Below are 12,139 nucleotides of genomic sequence, written 5' to 3'. Positions count from 1 at the left end.
TCTTCATTAAAAACAAACAACTATGCTCTGGAAAGGAGAGACAGAAGAACTATGCAAACTCAAGTAAGCCAGTACATATTAGACCCAGGTAGCTGGCACTAACAGTAAAATACATCTAGACTAAAGTAAGACCCAAACCCAAAATAAAAAAAATGAAAATAAAGAATACAACTTCAGATAAAAAGTAAAACGAATACTCTTTGGTTGGTGGTTTAGTCTCTAGGCACTCTGGGTGGTCTGGCTGGTTGCTACTGTTCTTCCTATGGGGGCTGTAATCCCCTTTAGTTCCTTCAGTCTTTCCCCTAGCTCTTCCATTGGGGTCCCCAGGCTCTATCAGATGGTTGGCTGTATCTGCTACATATGTAGCAGAGGATGGCCTTATCTGAGATTAATGGAGGCTTGAAGCCCCAGTGTAGGGGGATGCTAGAGCAGTGAGGCAGGAGTGGGTAAGTGGGTGGAGGAGGACCCTCATAGATGCAAAGGGGAGGAGGGAGAGGGAGAATAGAATGAGGGTTTGTTGAGGGATAACCAGGAAGGGAGACTTCATTTGAAATGTAAATGAATAAAATTATTATTATTATTAATAACAGCAACAACAACAACAACAATAATAATAATAATAATTAAAGGAAAACAGAGGCTAGAGTGGATGAAGTGTTCACTGTGTAAGCACAAGGACCTGAGTTTGGGTGTGGGGAGAAACCCATGAATGGATAGGTGTGCCTAGAATCCCAGCACTGAAGGCAGAGACAGAAGGCTCCCAGGCACCCGTGTGCCAGCCAGTCTTGCTGAAACCTCAAGCTTCAGGTTCAGTGAGAAAGTATCTCAAAAAAATAAGGTGGAGGGGCTGGAGAGATGGCTCAGTGGGTAAGAGCACTTGCTGCTTCTGTAGTGGACGTGGGTTCGGTTCCCAACACCCACACAGTGGTTCATAATCATCTATAATTCCAGTATCAGGGAATCTGATACCTTGACTTCCTTAGACACTAGCCATGTACATGGTACGGGCAAAACTCTCACACACCCATACAATAATTTTTAATTTAACCTACACAAACACATATATACATAAGCATAACACACACACACTAAAATGTAGACTACTTGAGGGCAGTATATGGCTGAAATCCTAACACTTAGGAAGAAGAAACAGAAGAATCAGGAATTTAAGGTCAGCACTGGGTACACAGTGAGTTAAGAGGCCAGCTTAGTTTACATAAGAACTTGTCACAAGAAACAAACAAACACAGCCGGGCGTGGTGGCGCACGCCTTTAATCCCAGCACTCGGGAGGCAGAGGCAGGCGGATTTCTGAGTTCGAGGCCAGCCTGGTCTACAAAGTGAGTGCCAGGACAGCCAGGGCTATACAGAGAAACCCTGTCTCGAAAAACCAAAAAAAAAAAAAAAAGAAAGAAACAAACAAACAAACAAAAATGACAGAGGAGCTGGGCGTGGCTTTTCATCCCAGCACTTGGGAGGCAGAGGCAGGCGGATTTCTGAGTTTGAGGACAGCCTGGTCTACAGAGTGAATTCTAGGACAGCCAGGCCTACACAGAGAAACCCTGTCTCAAAAAAAAAAAAAAAAAAAAAAAAGGAAGAAAATCAATCTATAACAGTAATTAGATGACAAAATGATCAAAAATGATTTATCTGAAAAATAAACTTCAAGATTTTTACATTATATATATTTAGTCAAAATTAATTTATATATATTATGTATGTGTGTAAGTGTGTGTGTGGGGGGGCTAAACAGGTAGATGTCACTGGACAACTTGAAGGAGTCAGTTGTCTTCTTTCATCATATGGGTCCCAGGGATTAAACTGAGGTGGTCTGGCTTGTCAGTAAGCACTTTTACTCACCGAACCACTTCACTGACAAACTGGAAATTTCAAGCAATACTGATTTTATTTAAATGAAGAAAACCACTTAAATAAACAATGCCAGATCTTTTTTTTTAAAGGAATCACCAGAAGACATTAAAAAAATCCTGACAATAAATTTGACAGTGATGAAATCGGCAAATTACCAGGAAAAGACAGTTTACTGACACACAATAGTATCTTCTGATAGAAATAGAAAATGGCACACTATAGAAAAATGGTACACTCTGGAAAACTGTACAGTGTTTTGTAAAATACCAGCAGAAAGAAGCTGGAGAAGTGGCTCAGTGGTTAAGAGCACTGGCTGCAGCCAGGCAGTGGTGGCACACGCCTTTAATTAGGCAGAGGCAGGCTGATTTCTAAGTTCGAAGCCAGCCTGGTCTACAGAGTGAGTTCCAGGACAGCCAGAGCTACACAGAGAAACCCTGTCTTGGAAAAAAAAAAAAAAAAAGAGCACTGGCTGCTTTTCCAATGGACCAAGGTTGGATTCTCAGTATCCAAATGGCAGCTCATTATCCTCTCTTTAGAACTTCTATTCCAAAGGATCTGATACCCGCTTCTGTCCTCAACAGATGATGGGCACATACATACATGTTGCACAGAGGCAAAACGACCATATACACATAGATAAGTAGGTAGGTAGTTAAGTATGTACATACATACATACATAATGTGGAAAGAACAGAAAGAGTATGGGCTGGAGAGATGTCTAAGCTGTTAAGAATATAGACTGTTCTTGCAGAGGGTTCCAGTTCAGTTCCCAGCACGCACAGTATGTTGCTCACAACTATCTATAATCCCAGCTCCTGAGATCTGATGCCTTCCTCTGGCCTCTGTGGACACCTGTACTTATATGTACATGTACTTATAAATATGCTGCCACAGGACTCACACATACATGTACACATAGTCAAAATGAATCTTGAAAGTAACAGAGTAGCATATGGTACAATAAGTTTTTACATTTTGTTTTGTTGCAAATCTTCTGTCATTGGTAGTTTGTCTGGGGAAGGGCGTACATATGCTTGCTGTGGTACATGTGTGGAGGTCGGAGGACAACTTTCAAGAATCACTTCTCGCCTTTCACCATACGGGGCCCAAGGATTGAACTCAGATCCTCAGACTTGGTGGCAAATGCACTTAGTCTAGTAGACTACATCAATGTTGGGATTATATGATCCAGTAATTCTACTTTAGGGGAGGAAGGTATATGAATGTGTGTTTGTATGTGTGTGTTTAAGAATTTAAAGGAAAAAACTTGAACAAAGATAATTTAACATGAATGTTTATTGGAGCATTATTTACAACAGCAAAAGGATAAAAAGCAACTTAAATGTTATGGATTATGGATAGGTGTGGAAGATACACCTAATGGCAAAGTATTCAACCTTAGAAGAAATTCTTGACACATACTACAATATAGACCAACTTTAGGACATAATATTAAGTGAAATAGCCAGTTACAAAAAGACAAGCACTGTGTTACCACCATATGAGATATGTATAACTTCTATTTAAAAAAATCAGAGAGAAGGCCAGCAAGAAGGTTCAGTGGGTAAAGGCACTCGCTGCTAAAGCTGACAACCTGAGCTTAATCCCCAAACCCACAGGATGGAAGAACAGAATCAGCTCTACAAGCTGCCTCTTATGGGTGGCTTCCTCTCCAGACACAAAATAAGAAATAAACAGTCTTTTGCTTTGTTTTAAAGACAGGAAGAAGAAGGTGGTGCACGACTTTAATCCAGCACTCAGGAGGCAGAGGCAGAGGCAGAGGCAGTTGGAGAGCAGCCTGGTCTACAGAGTGAGTTCCAGGGCAGCCAGGGATACACAGAGAAACCCTGGCTCAAAAAACAAACAAACAAACAAATAAATAAGACAGGAAGAAATGTAATTGTTAGGGGCTATGGCAGGAGCCAAGAGGAAGTAAATTTCAGTTTTCCAAGATAAGAATTCTAATGATTGTTTGCACAACAGTGTGAATGCACTTTATCACTAGTGAGCTATACATTTAAGTGTATAGAAGATAAATTTCATGGTATGTGTATTTTACCACAGTTAAAAAAAAAAAGTCTAGCTGAGGGTGGTGATACTTCTGGAAAATGCTTCTTGAATATTGGCTTTAATGTGACTTCCATCACGTATAGTTCTAATTTTGTTAAAAAATTTTTCTTTTTCTATTTTGGTTGAGTATATTTTTGTGTTTTAATAGCATAAAAATTTAGGTTCTTATATTTATTTACTTACTTATGTGCATATCATGGAACATTTATGGAGGTCAGAAAACAGCATGTGGGAGTCAGTTCTCCCCTTCCATCATGTGGAGTCCTGGGGATTGGCCTCAGGTGATCAGGCTTGGTAACAAGCACCTTTACCAACTAAGCCATCTCACTAGCTTACCTGTGTATCTTTTAATAATTTCATTTATATATTGAGACAGGGTTTCTCCACATGGGTACTGAGAATCAAACTCAGGACCCCAAAAAGAGCAGCCAGTGCTCTTATTCACTAAACCATCTCTCCAGCCCTCAAATTATGGAAATTTTGCTTTAATATTCATAGAATACCTGCTCTACCAATCTTATTTCTAGGAATTTATACAATAGGCAGCACTGAACTAGTATTCAAAGATTTGTGTACTATGTACTAAGATACTTGCCAAAGTTTTATCCATAATGAAGAAAAAGATGGAAAAATCTAAATTACCACCTATAAGACTGATTAACATATTAAAAATTAAATGTATATACCCATAAAAGTTATCATTGCGAACACATAGGTATAAATAATGACATCGGGAGAATACTCATGATACATGATTTAATAGTAAAGGTAGAAGTAAAAACAACATGACAAACAGGCCAACTTTTTTTCTCTCCTCACTGTCCCCCAACCCCACAGGATTTCTCTATGTAGCCCTGGCTGTCTTAGAACTTGCTCTTAAACTCACAGAATTCCTGCTGCCTCCAAAGGTGTGTGCCACTACCGCCAGCAACATTTTTTTTCCTTTAAGTCCTTCTATGCTTGCTTTGGGATTACAAGCAATCACCACCATGCCAGACTGATAGTTTTATGTGAGGGTTAGAATAATATTGTTATATAATGTTATTTTTGCATTCCTTTATAGTTTTGCTTTTTAAAACAAGGAATATGTATTTATTGGTCTAGAGTTAAAAATGTTTGTTTCAAGCTGGGCAGTGGTGGCTCACGCCTTTAATCCCAGCACTTGGGAGGCAGAGGCAGGCGGATTTCTGAGTTCGAGGCCAGCCTGGTCTACAAAGTGAGTTCCAGGACAGCCAGGGCTACACAGAGAAACCCTGTCTCGAAAAACCAAAAAAAAAAAAAAAAAAAAAAAAAAGTTTGTTTCAGAAAAGTAAATGTACTAAGTTCATCTCCAAATGTAACTGAGTGGAAGGCCTGTGGTTTCTGCCTGCTGTGTACAGACTTACACTAGTGCAAATGTAACTGAGTGGAAGGCCTGTGGTTTCTGCCTTCTGTGCACAGACTTACACTAGTGCACATTAGCACGAACCTTCTAGTAAGCTCCTATTTGCCAGTTTCAAAGTCCACTTATTTATTTATACATAAACTCGCCAAGAAAGACAGTGGCTGTAGTCATATTCTCTATACCTAGACAATCACTTACACAATATTAAACGTGTTAAGGGTTAAGTGCCTCAGATGTTACTATAGGAAGAAATCTTTTGAAGAATTTTCTCCCTTGAAAATAAGAGTAAATATTAATATTAATAGATTTTGTAATCTATTAACTATTTTTAAAATTCAAATAGATATTATGAATAACTTATGCTGTTAGAAGATTTAGAAATCAGAAGAGTAGCAAAATAGTATTAAATAAAACTAAAATAGTACATAAATTTATTAATTGTGAAATTTTTCTTGCAAATTTCCTTCTAACTATGAAAAAAATCTAAAAATATTTCATTTATTCATGTTTATATTGCATAATTTCTGATTTCCCAAGAATCTGAAAATTATTAAAAGAATAAAATAAGTATATGATATAAAATGAATACTTACAGACTATTTTATTAAGCTGATATTCTAGACAAATGTACGAACCAATCCACAAAATCAATATAAATATAAACTAATATATTATGTATAAAAATAAACTAATATATTAATACCAACATATTAAGCAAAATTTGACCGAATTAAAGGAAATAGCATCTATTTCTTTTCATTCATTTTAACTGCTTATCAATCCACAGAAATCTACATTTATAAAGTAAGAGAAAGCATTAGTTGTTTGAATCTCAATAGTCTTTTTTTTAAATCATTGGCTAGCCAGAGAGAGTCATTAATATTAACAGAGATAATGGTAGAAAACCACAGCAACTCCCAATACAGAAAGGCTGTTCACGCATCCTAACAGCATAATCATTATGGTAGAAAAACACAGAATATTCTTTCTCACACCGTTTTGCTAATGAGCCAAGAATGAGGGTCTATGAGTATTCTAGAGAAGTGAATTAGAAAGTAGGAATGTCTGCTAAATGTTGTTCAACCTAGCCCTCTGAAACTGAAAAGGACAAGAAACAAAATCAGCTGAGAATAAATTATCTTTTTAGTTTTACTTTCCTAAGAACAGATCTATAACTTTGGCCTTTTTTCTCTTATATATTAACTATTTAAAACAAATTACATTTTAAGGTTTAAGTGCTGTAAAAGAAAGTTTTGTTAAATTAACAAAAACACTGGCTTCAGTTTGTCTTTCAGGTATCTTAAGAATTTAGAAATCAAATGAATCTAGATATCTATAATATAAAGTAAAATAATTTTCAGCTAGAATCCAGCAGCTAAAGACAATTTGGCAAGAATTCCTCTCAGAGCTAGGATTTTTTCCATATATACAAGCGAGAACTAACTCTTCAGGAACTCTCCCTTTATAGGGCCCCTGGCTTCTTGGCATGCTGTTTGGCCAGGCTTACGGAGGAAACAAACAAATACAGTGTTCCCAATGAAAAATATAAACTAACATACATGAAAACCAACTTATTAGGCAAAATTTACCCAGAGAATAAAAGGAAATAGTATCTATTTATCTTTTCATTCATTTTACTGTTTTTCAAGGCACCTTTCTTATGGTTGACTAGTTTCTAATTTGATTTTTAAAAGTAAAAATTAGTTGTGTCATAGTGATAGGCTCATGGGTATTTTAAAATATTTTCTTTATGTTTATAAGACTACATTTTAAGCTACATACGTTTTATTTTGTCTTGTTTTTACCTCTTCTTTAAAGTTTAACATTTTTGAGACAGGGTCTCACTATATAGTCCTGACTGACCTGAAACTCACTATGTAGACTATGCAGTCATAAAACTCAGAGAACCTGCCTCCCCCTTCTGAGTGCTGGTCACCACACTGGGGCCTAAAGTCTTTATTTAACAGAAAAAAGTGGGTGATTATATTCAAAGTACATTATATACACATATAAAATGTTATAATATAACCAACTATTTTATATATTACAAACATAATTTCTTTAAAAAAAAAAAAGAAAAGTGACATTTGTCTCCTTTTTTTTTTTTTTTGGTTTTTTGAGACAGGGTTTCTCTGTATAGCCCTGGCTGTCCTGGAACTCACTCTATAGACCGGGCTGGCCTCGAACTCAGAAATCTGCCTGCCTCTGCCTCCCCAGTGCTGGGATTAAAGGCGTGCGCCACCATGCCCGGCTTGTCTCCTTTTTACTATTCTCTCTGAGTACTCTATCACTGATAGAAAAATTAAATTCTAAAACAATAATCAAAATAAGCTTGTATGGTTTTTGTAATTCAAGTCTAATGCCAGTCTTAAGTAGCAAATTCTACAATGTTATAGTGGCCATCTCAGGACAGCAGCAAGAAAACAAACTTTTAAGTGGTAATACAGTAGGAAAAAATTAGTACTTCCAAATTCACAACTACCACACAAAGGGGCAATATAACATTGTTCCACCCCAAACAAGCCATACATATAAAATGCTTACAGTAATGATTACTTCCCAAAGTATGGATTGTTTTAAACACTAACCTGAGAATCTGATGGCACTGTGTATGTCAGTTATTTTGAATCTCTTACTCTAAACCTCTTCTTCAAACCCTCCCTTTTATTTGGAGATGGAGTCTGACTATGTAGCCCAGGATGGCTTCCAAGTCAAAATTCTCTCTCAGGCTGAGATGACAGGAGCACCCCATCATGCCAGACTCCAGTCTCATTCTTCATTTACTTCCAGCTTCCTTTACATTCAGCTTTTATTCTTCTGAAATCTGGACCCAAATGGGCCTTTGTTTCCCTCCCCATACTGTTTGTTTGTTTATTGAGTGTGGATGTCTGTGTGGATGGGACAACTTTTGGGAGTCAGTTCTCTGCTTGCATATGAGATCTGGGTCAGGCTTGGTTGCACGTGCGTTCCTTTTGCAAGTGCTTCTGACTCAAAACATTTTCATCAATAAAAGAAATACCGGGCTCTAACACAAAATTAAAAGTTTAACTTAAGAGGGCTGGAGAGATGGCTCAGCAGTTAGAGAACTTCCTGTTCTTCAAGAGGACCAAGGTTGGGTTCCCAGCACTGACAAATGGCAGCTCACTACACTCTAATTCCAGTCCCAGGGGAGTCAATGCCCTCTTGTGGCCTCTGTGAGCACCAGACACACACATGGTATAAGTGACACATACATGTAGTCAAACACTCATTAAGGTAAAAGTAAGTAAAACTTTTTTGCAAGATTATATAAAACTATCAGCCACAACAACTCTACTTACATAGTAGTAATTTATGATTAAAAATAAGTGGCCTTTTCACCTCCAATGTTAGGGATGGAATTTGGAGTACACTAGGAAAGCAGTCCATAACTGAAATGCCCATCTTCACATAGATTATTAGAGAATATTTACATTTAAGTATAATTCCTTTCTGAATAACAGCTGGGCTTTACCTAAAAATATAAACTAGAGTCCTAGGGTTCAAAATAGGTAGTGTTTACATGAACATTGCCTGATTTTCCTGTTCTCATTTTATTTAGAAACAAAGCATAGCCCATTTATTTTATTTAACTCAATTGTAATTAGACCAAAAAAAGTTTTATCAGATTTATCCCTATGGAATTATAAACATAAATGCCAAATTATTATTTAAAATGAGTTATTCCCTTTTTTGTTGTTAAATTGAAGTTGAGGTGGTACTAATTAGTGGACTGTATAGGACAACTGAAAAATGCCTTACAGAGCTAGGCATGATGGCATACAGCTTTAATCTACACAAGGAGACCTAGTTTCACAAATAACCCTTGTAATATTTCATGCAAATAGGAAAGAAAGAATAAATATTTTTAGTAAGGAATGCTCTATCACTAAATAATTACATGATAATTATATTTGATATCCTCTATTGCACTAAAAGGAAAACAGAATTTGAGACCCAAAATTTCAGTACTAATCTAATAGACTGTTAGAAAGCACCTATATCTATTTTTTCACATTTAAGATTTATTATATTGCTTTATGTGTATGAATGTTTTACCAGCACGTATGTATGTGCACTATATGCATGCCTGATGCCCTTGGAGGTCAGGAGAGGGCATCAGATCCCCTGGGACTGAAGTTATAGTTTTGAGCTACCACATGGTGCTAGGAACCAAGCCCGGGTCCTCGGCTGGAACAGCAAGTGCTCTTACTTGCTGAGCCATCTCTCCAGCCCACATATCTAAAAAATGTCAAATCTGAATTTAAAACCTAGTTGTCTATTTTCCTAAGTATGTTTCAATTTCACGATTACATAAAAATCGCAAAAACAACACAAAAAACTCTCTCTCCCTTTTTCTCTGTTTCTCCTTCCTTCCTTCCTTCCTTCCTTCCTTCCTTCCTTCCTTCCTTCCTTCCTTCCTTCCTTCCTTCCTTCCTCCCTCCCTCCCTCCCTTCCTTCCTTCCTTCCTTTCTGTCTCACTATGTAGCTCTGGCTGGCCTAGAACTTACTATGTAGACTAGACTGGCCTCAAACTCACAGAAACCCACTTGTTTCTGCCTTCCAGGTGTTGAGGTTAATGCCATGGAGTCTCCACACCCAACCAAAAGAAATATTTTGATAACAACCTTCAGCCTGATATTAAACAACAGTCAGTCACACATAAACTTCACTGAAGAACAAATTTTATATTTCAAGATGGCCAAGCATGGCCGGTAGAACTGTTTTGGTTGTTTTTATTCAATTAACAATTTGGCTGTTTTTGTTGTTTGTTTGTTTGTTTAAACAGGGTCTCACTAAGTAGCCCCAGCTGGCCTGGAACTCTCTATGTAAACGAGGCTGGCCTCCAACTCACAGAGACTGAACCATCTCTGCCTCCTGAATGTTGGGACCGAGGTGTGAGCCAACATTGCCAAACTAGTTAATAAATCTTAACTATACCTACCCTGAGGTGAAGACATCAACTGCTCTATATTTTATCAAAACACCACCCAAAAAGAAAAGGTACATTTTACTTTCTGAGTCAGGCTTAGCTAATTTTATCAGCTGAGTAGTTGGCCCGATACCACAAATAATCAACACATGTCAATATTTTCACATGAAAAGCCCAAATAGGGGAAATACTCAATTTGGAGGAAAGATCTTCAAAAGTTTTAGGTAGATAATTAACACAACCTTAAATGTCCTATTTAGTTTTCCAGGCTTGACAACAGGGTAGCTATGTAAAAATCAGAGAACTGGAAAGAATCAGATAGCTTATAAAGTAAAAGCAGTACAGACAGAATGTAAACTTTTAAAGCATGGAGAATACAGTCTGGAAACACAGATATTGATAATAAGAGTCCAAAACTTCACAGCCTAGACATATTTCACTGTTAAGAAAATATGAGGAAAAAAATGGAACATAGAAAGGGAAAAAATGGTAGACACTGAGTGGAAAGAAATTCCACATAATAATGGAAATGCCTTTTTGTATCCCTTCGACAATTATGCCCTGAACCGATTTGAAGGCCTTCTATGTTGCTAGTTTTAGTTTTGGGTTTTTTTTTTTTTTCTCTTATATTTGGGGACCTTTCAAATTGGCATAATGAGATATGAAATTCAGTGACTTGCTATAATATAATAACAAGCCAATCCCCCAAATATATGAAAACAATACATTACTGATCTTGTGGATGAAGAGAACTTTCAAACTGGAGAACAGGGTGACTGCTGGGCCAGCAGGCCGTTATGTAACACCTATTTCATGTTACTCTATCAATTACTTTGGAACTGCTGACTACTTTTTCCTTTTTAAAGAAAAGCACTATCCAGGCCGGCTTCCTTTTCTCAAGACCTCTATTTTTTTTTTTTCCCCCTCAAGAGACAAATCCTAAATTTCAGATTTCCAGGTATATGGCAACTTCTGTGTAGGGAATAGAAAAATAGAGGGGAAATAGTGTCAGCATCCCGAAGCTCTGCCTTCTACATAAGCAGTGGTCCAGAGTGACAGGACATCTCCGAGCTCCTCAGAAACTACACACCCCACTGTCACAGACACTGAGAACCAGGGGTGGGAGCAATGCCATCTTACATCTGACGTCTCCCGAGCACCAATTAAAAACGATATCACATTGATTATCTCAGAGCATCCTCAAACTATACTAAGAGGTAGATAAGGGTGATATGCCTGTCTTGTTCTGCATCCATGGGACACACGACCCGGTTAAAGGACAAGCGCACCCTTTACATTTTCAACAAGAATTCCAAAAGCAAGGGCAAACTTCTCTCCATCCTCAGGGGAAAGCACTTTAGGGGGATGTCATCACCTACAGAACCCCAAATTTAACCCCTCCTTGTAGTTTCGCCAACTCAATGACCCCAAGAGTGTAGGTCCCGGAGCTGCGGAGAGGCCACCCGCGTTGGGCCTGAAAGCCCGCAACTCCCTCATTATGTGCCCTGACAGCACCTGAAGTGGAAGGAACAAGGATGCTCAGGGGACAACGTCGGGGTAACGACCCCACCTGCCCTGTCCCGCAGCTCGCCTCACCTGCGGAGCCGATTTCCATTCATGGAGCTGGGGGGAGTGCTTCACGAGAGAAAGGTGCCACCACAGAGGCGAGGAGCGGACGCCCTCGGAAAGCTCAGAACACAAGAGGCACAGTCGGGGGAGACAGACAGCCTGCAGCGAGGTAAGAGCGGCGACAGTCCTGAGTGAGGACGCTGGAGCCAGGTCCGGAACTTGCGTCGCCTACAGCTGCTGACGCGTGCAGCTTCCCGACCCGCCAGCCGCCCCGCCGCCGCTGCCGCTCGCTTT

The 12,139-nt window shown here is 38.5% G+C and overlaps 1 protein-coding gene across 5 annotated transcripts in view; it reads right to left on the bottom strand.

The window, feature by feature from the left end:
- The window catches only part of LOC110293760 (protein argonaute-3), an 80,419-nt gene extending 68,280 nt beyond the window's left edge, over positions 1–12,139 (bottom strand). For all 5 annotated transcript variants that reach the window (XR_015047315.1, XM_029475685.2, XM_029475684.2 and 2 more), the window contains exon 1: positions 11,873–12,139. Coding sequence is in view for 4 of the 5 variants with exons in the window: in XM_029475685.2 (XP_029331545.1) it covers positions 11,873–11,891 (19 nt within the window). In the remaining variant the exon portion in view is untranslated. The remainder of the gene's footprint in view (positions 1–11,872) is intronic.

This window comes from Mus caroli, unplaced genomic scaffold (assembly GCF_978045245.1).
Source record: "Mus caroli unplaced genomic scaffold, Mus_caroli_1 scaffold_6, whole genome shotgun sequence".
NCBI lineage: Eukaryota > Metazoa > Chordata > Mammalia > Rodentia > Muridae > Mus > Mus caroli.
Note: the sequence above shows the minus strand (reverse complement) of the source record. Positions and strands in the feature narration are given on the sequence as shown.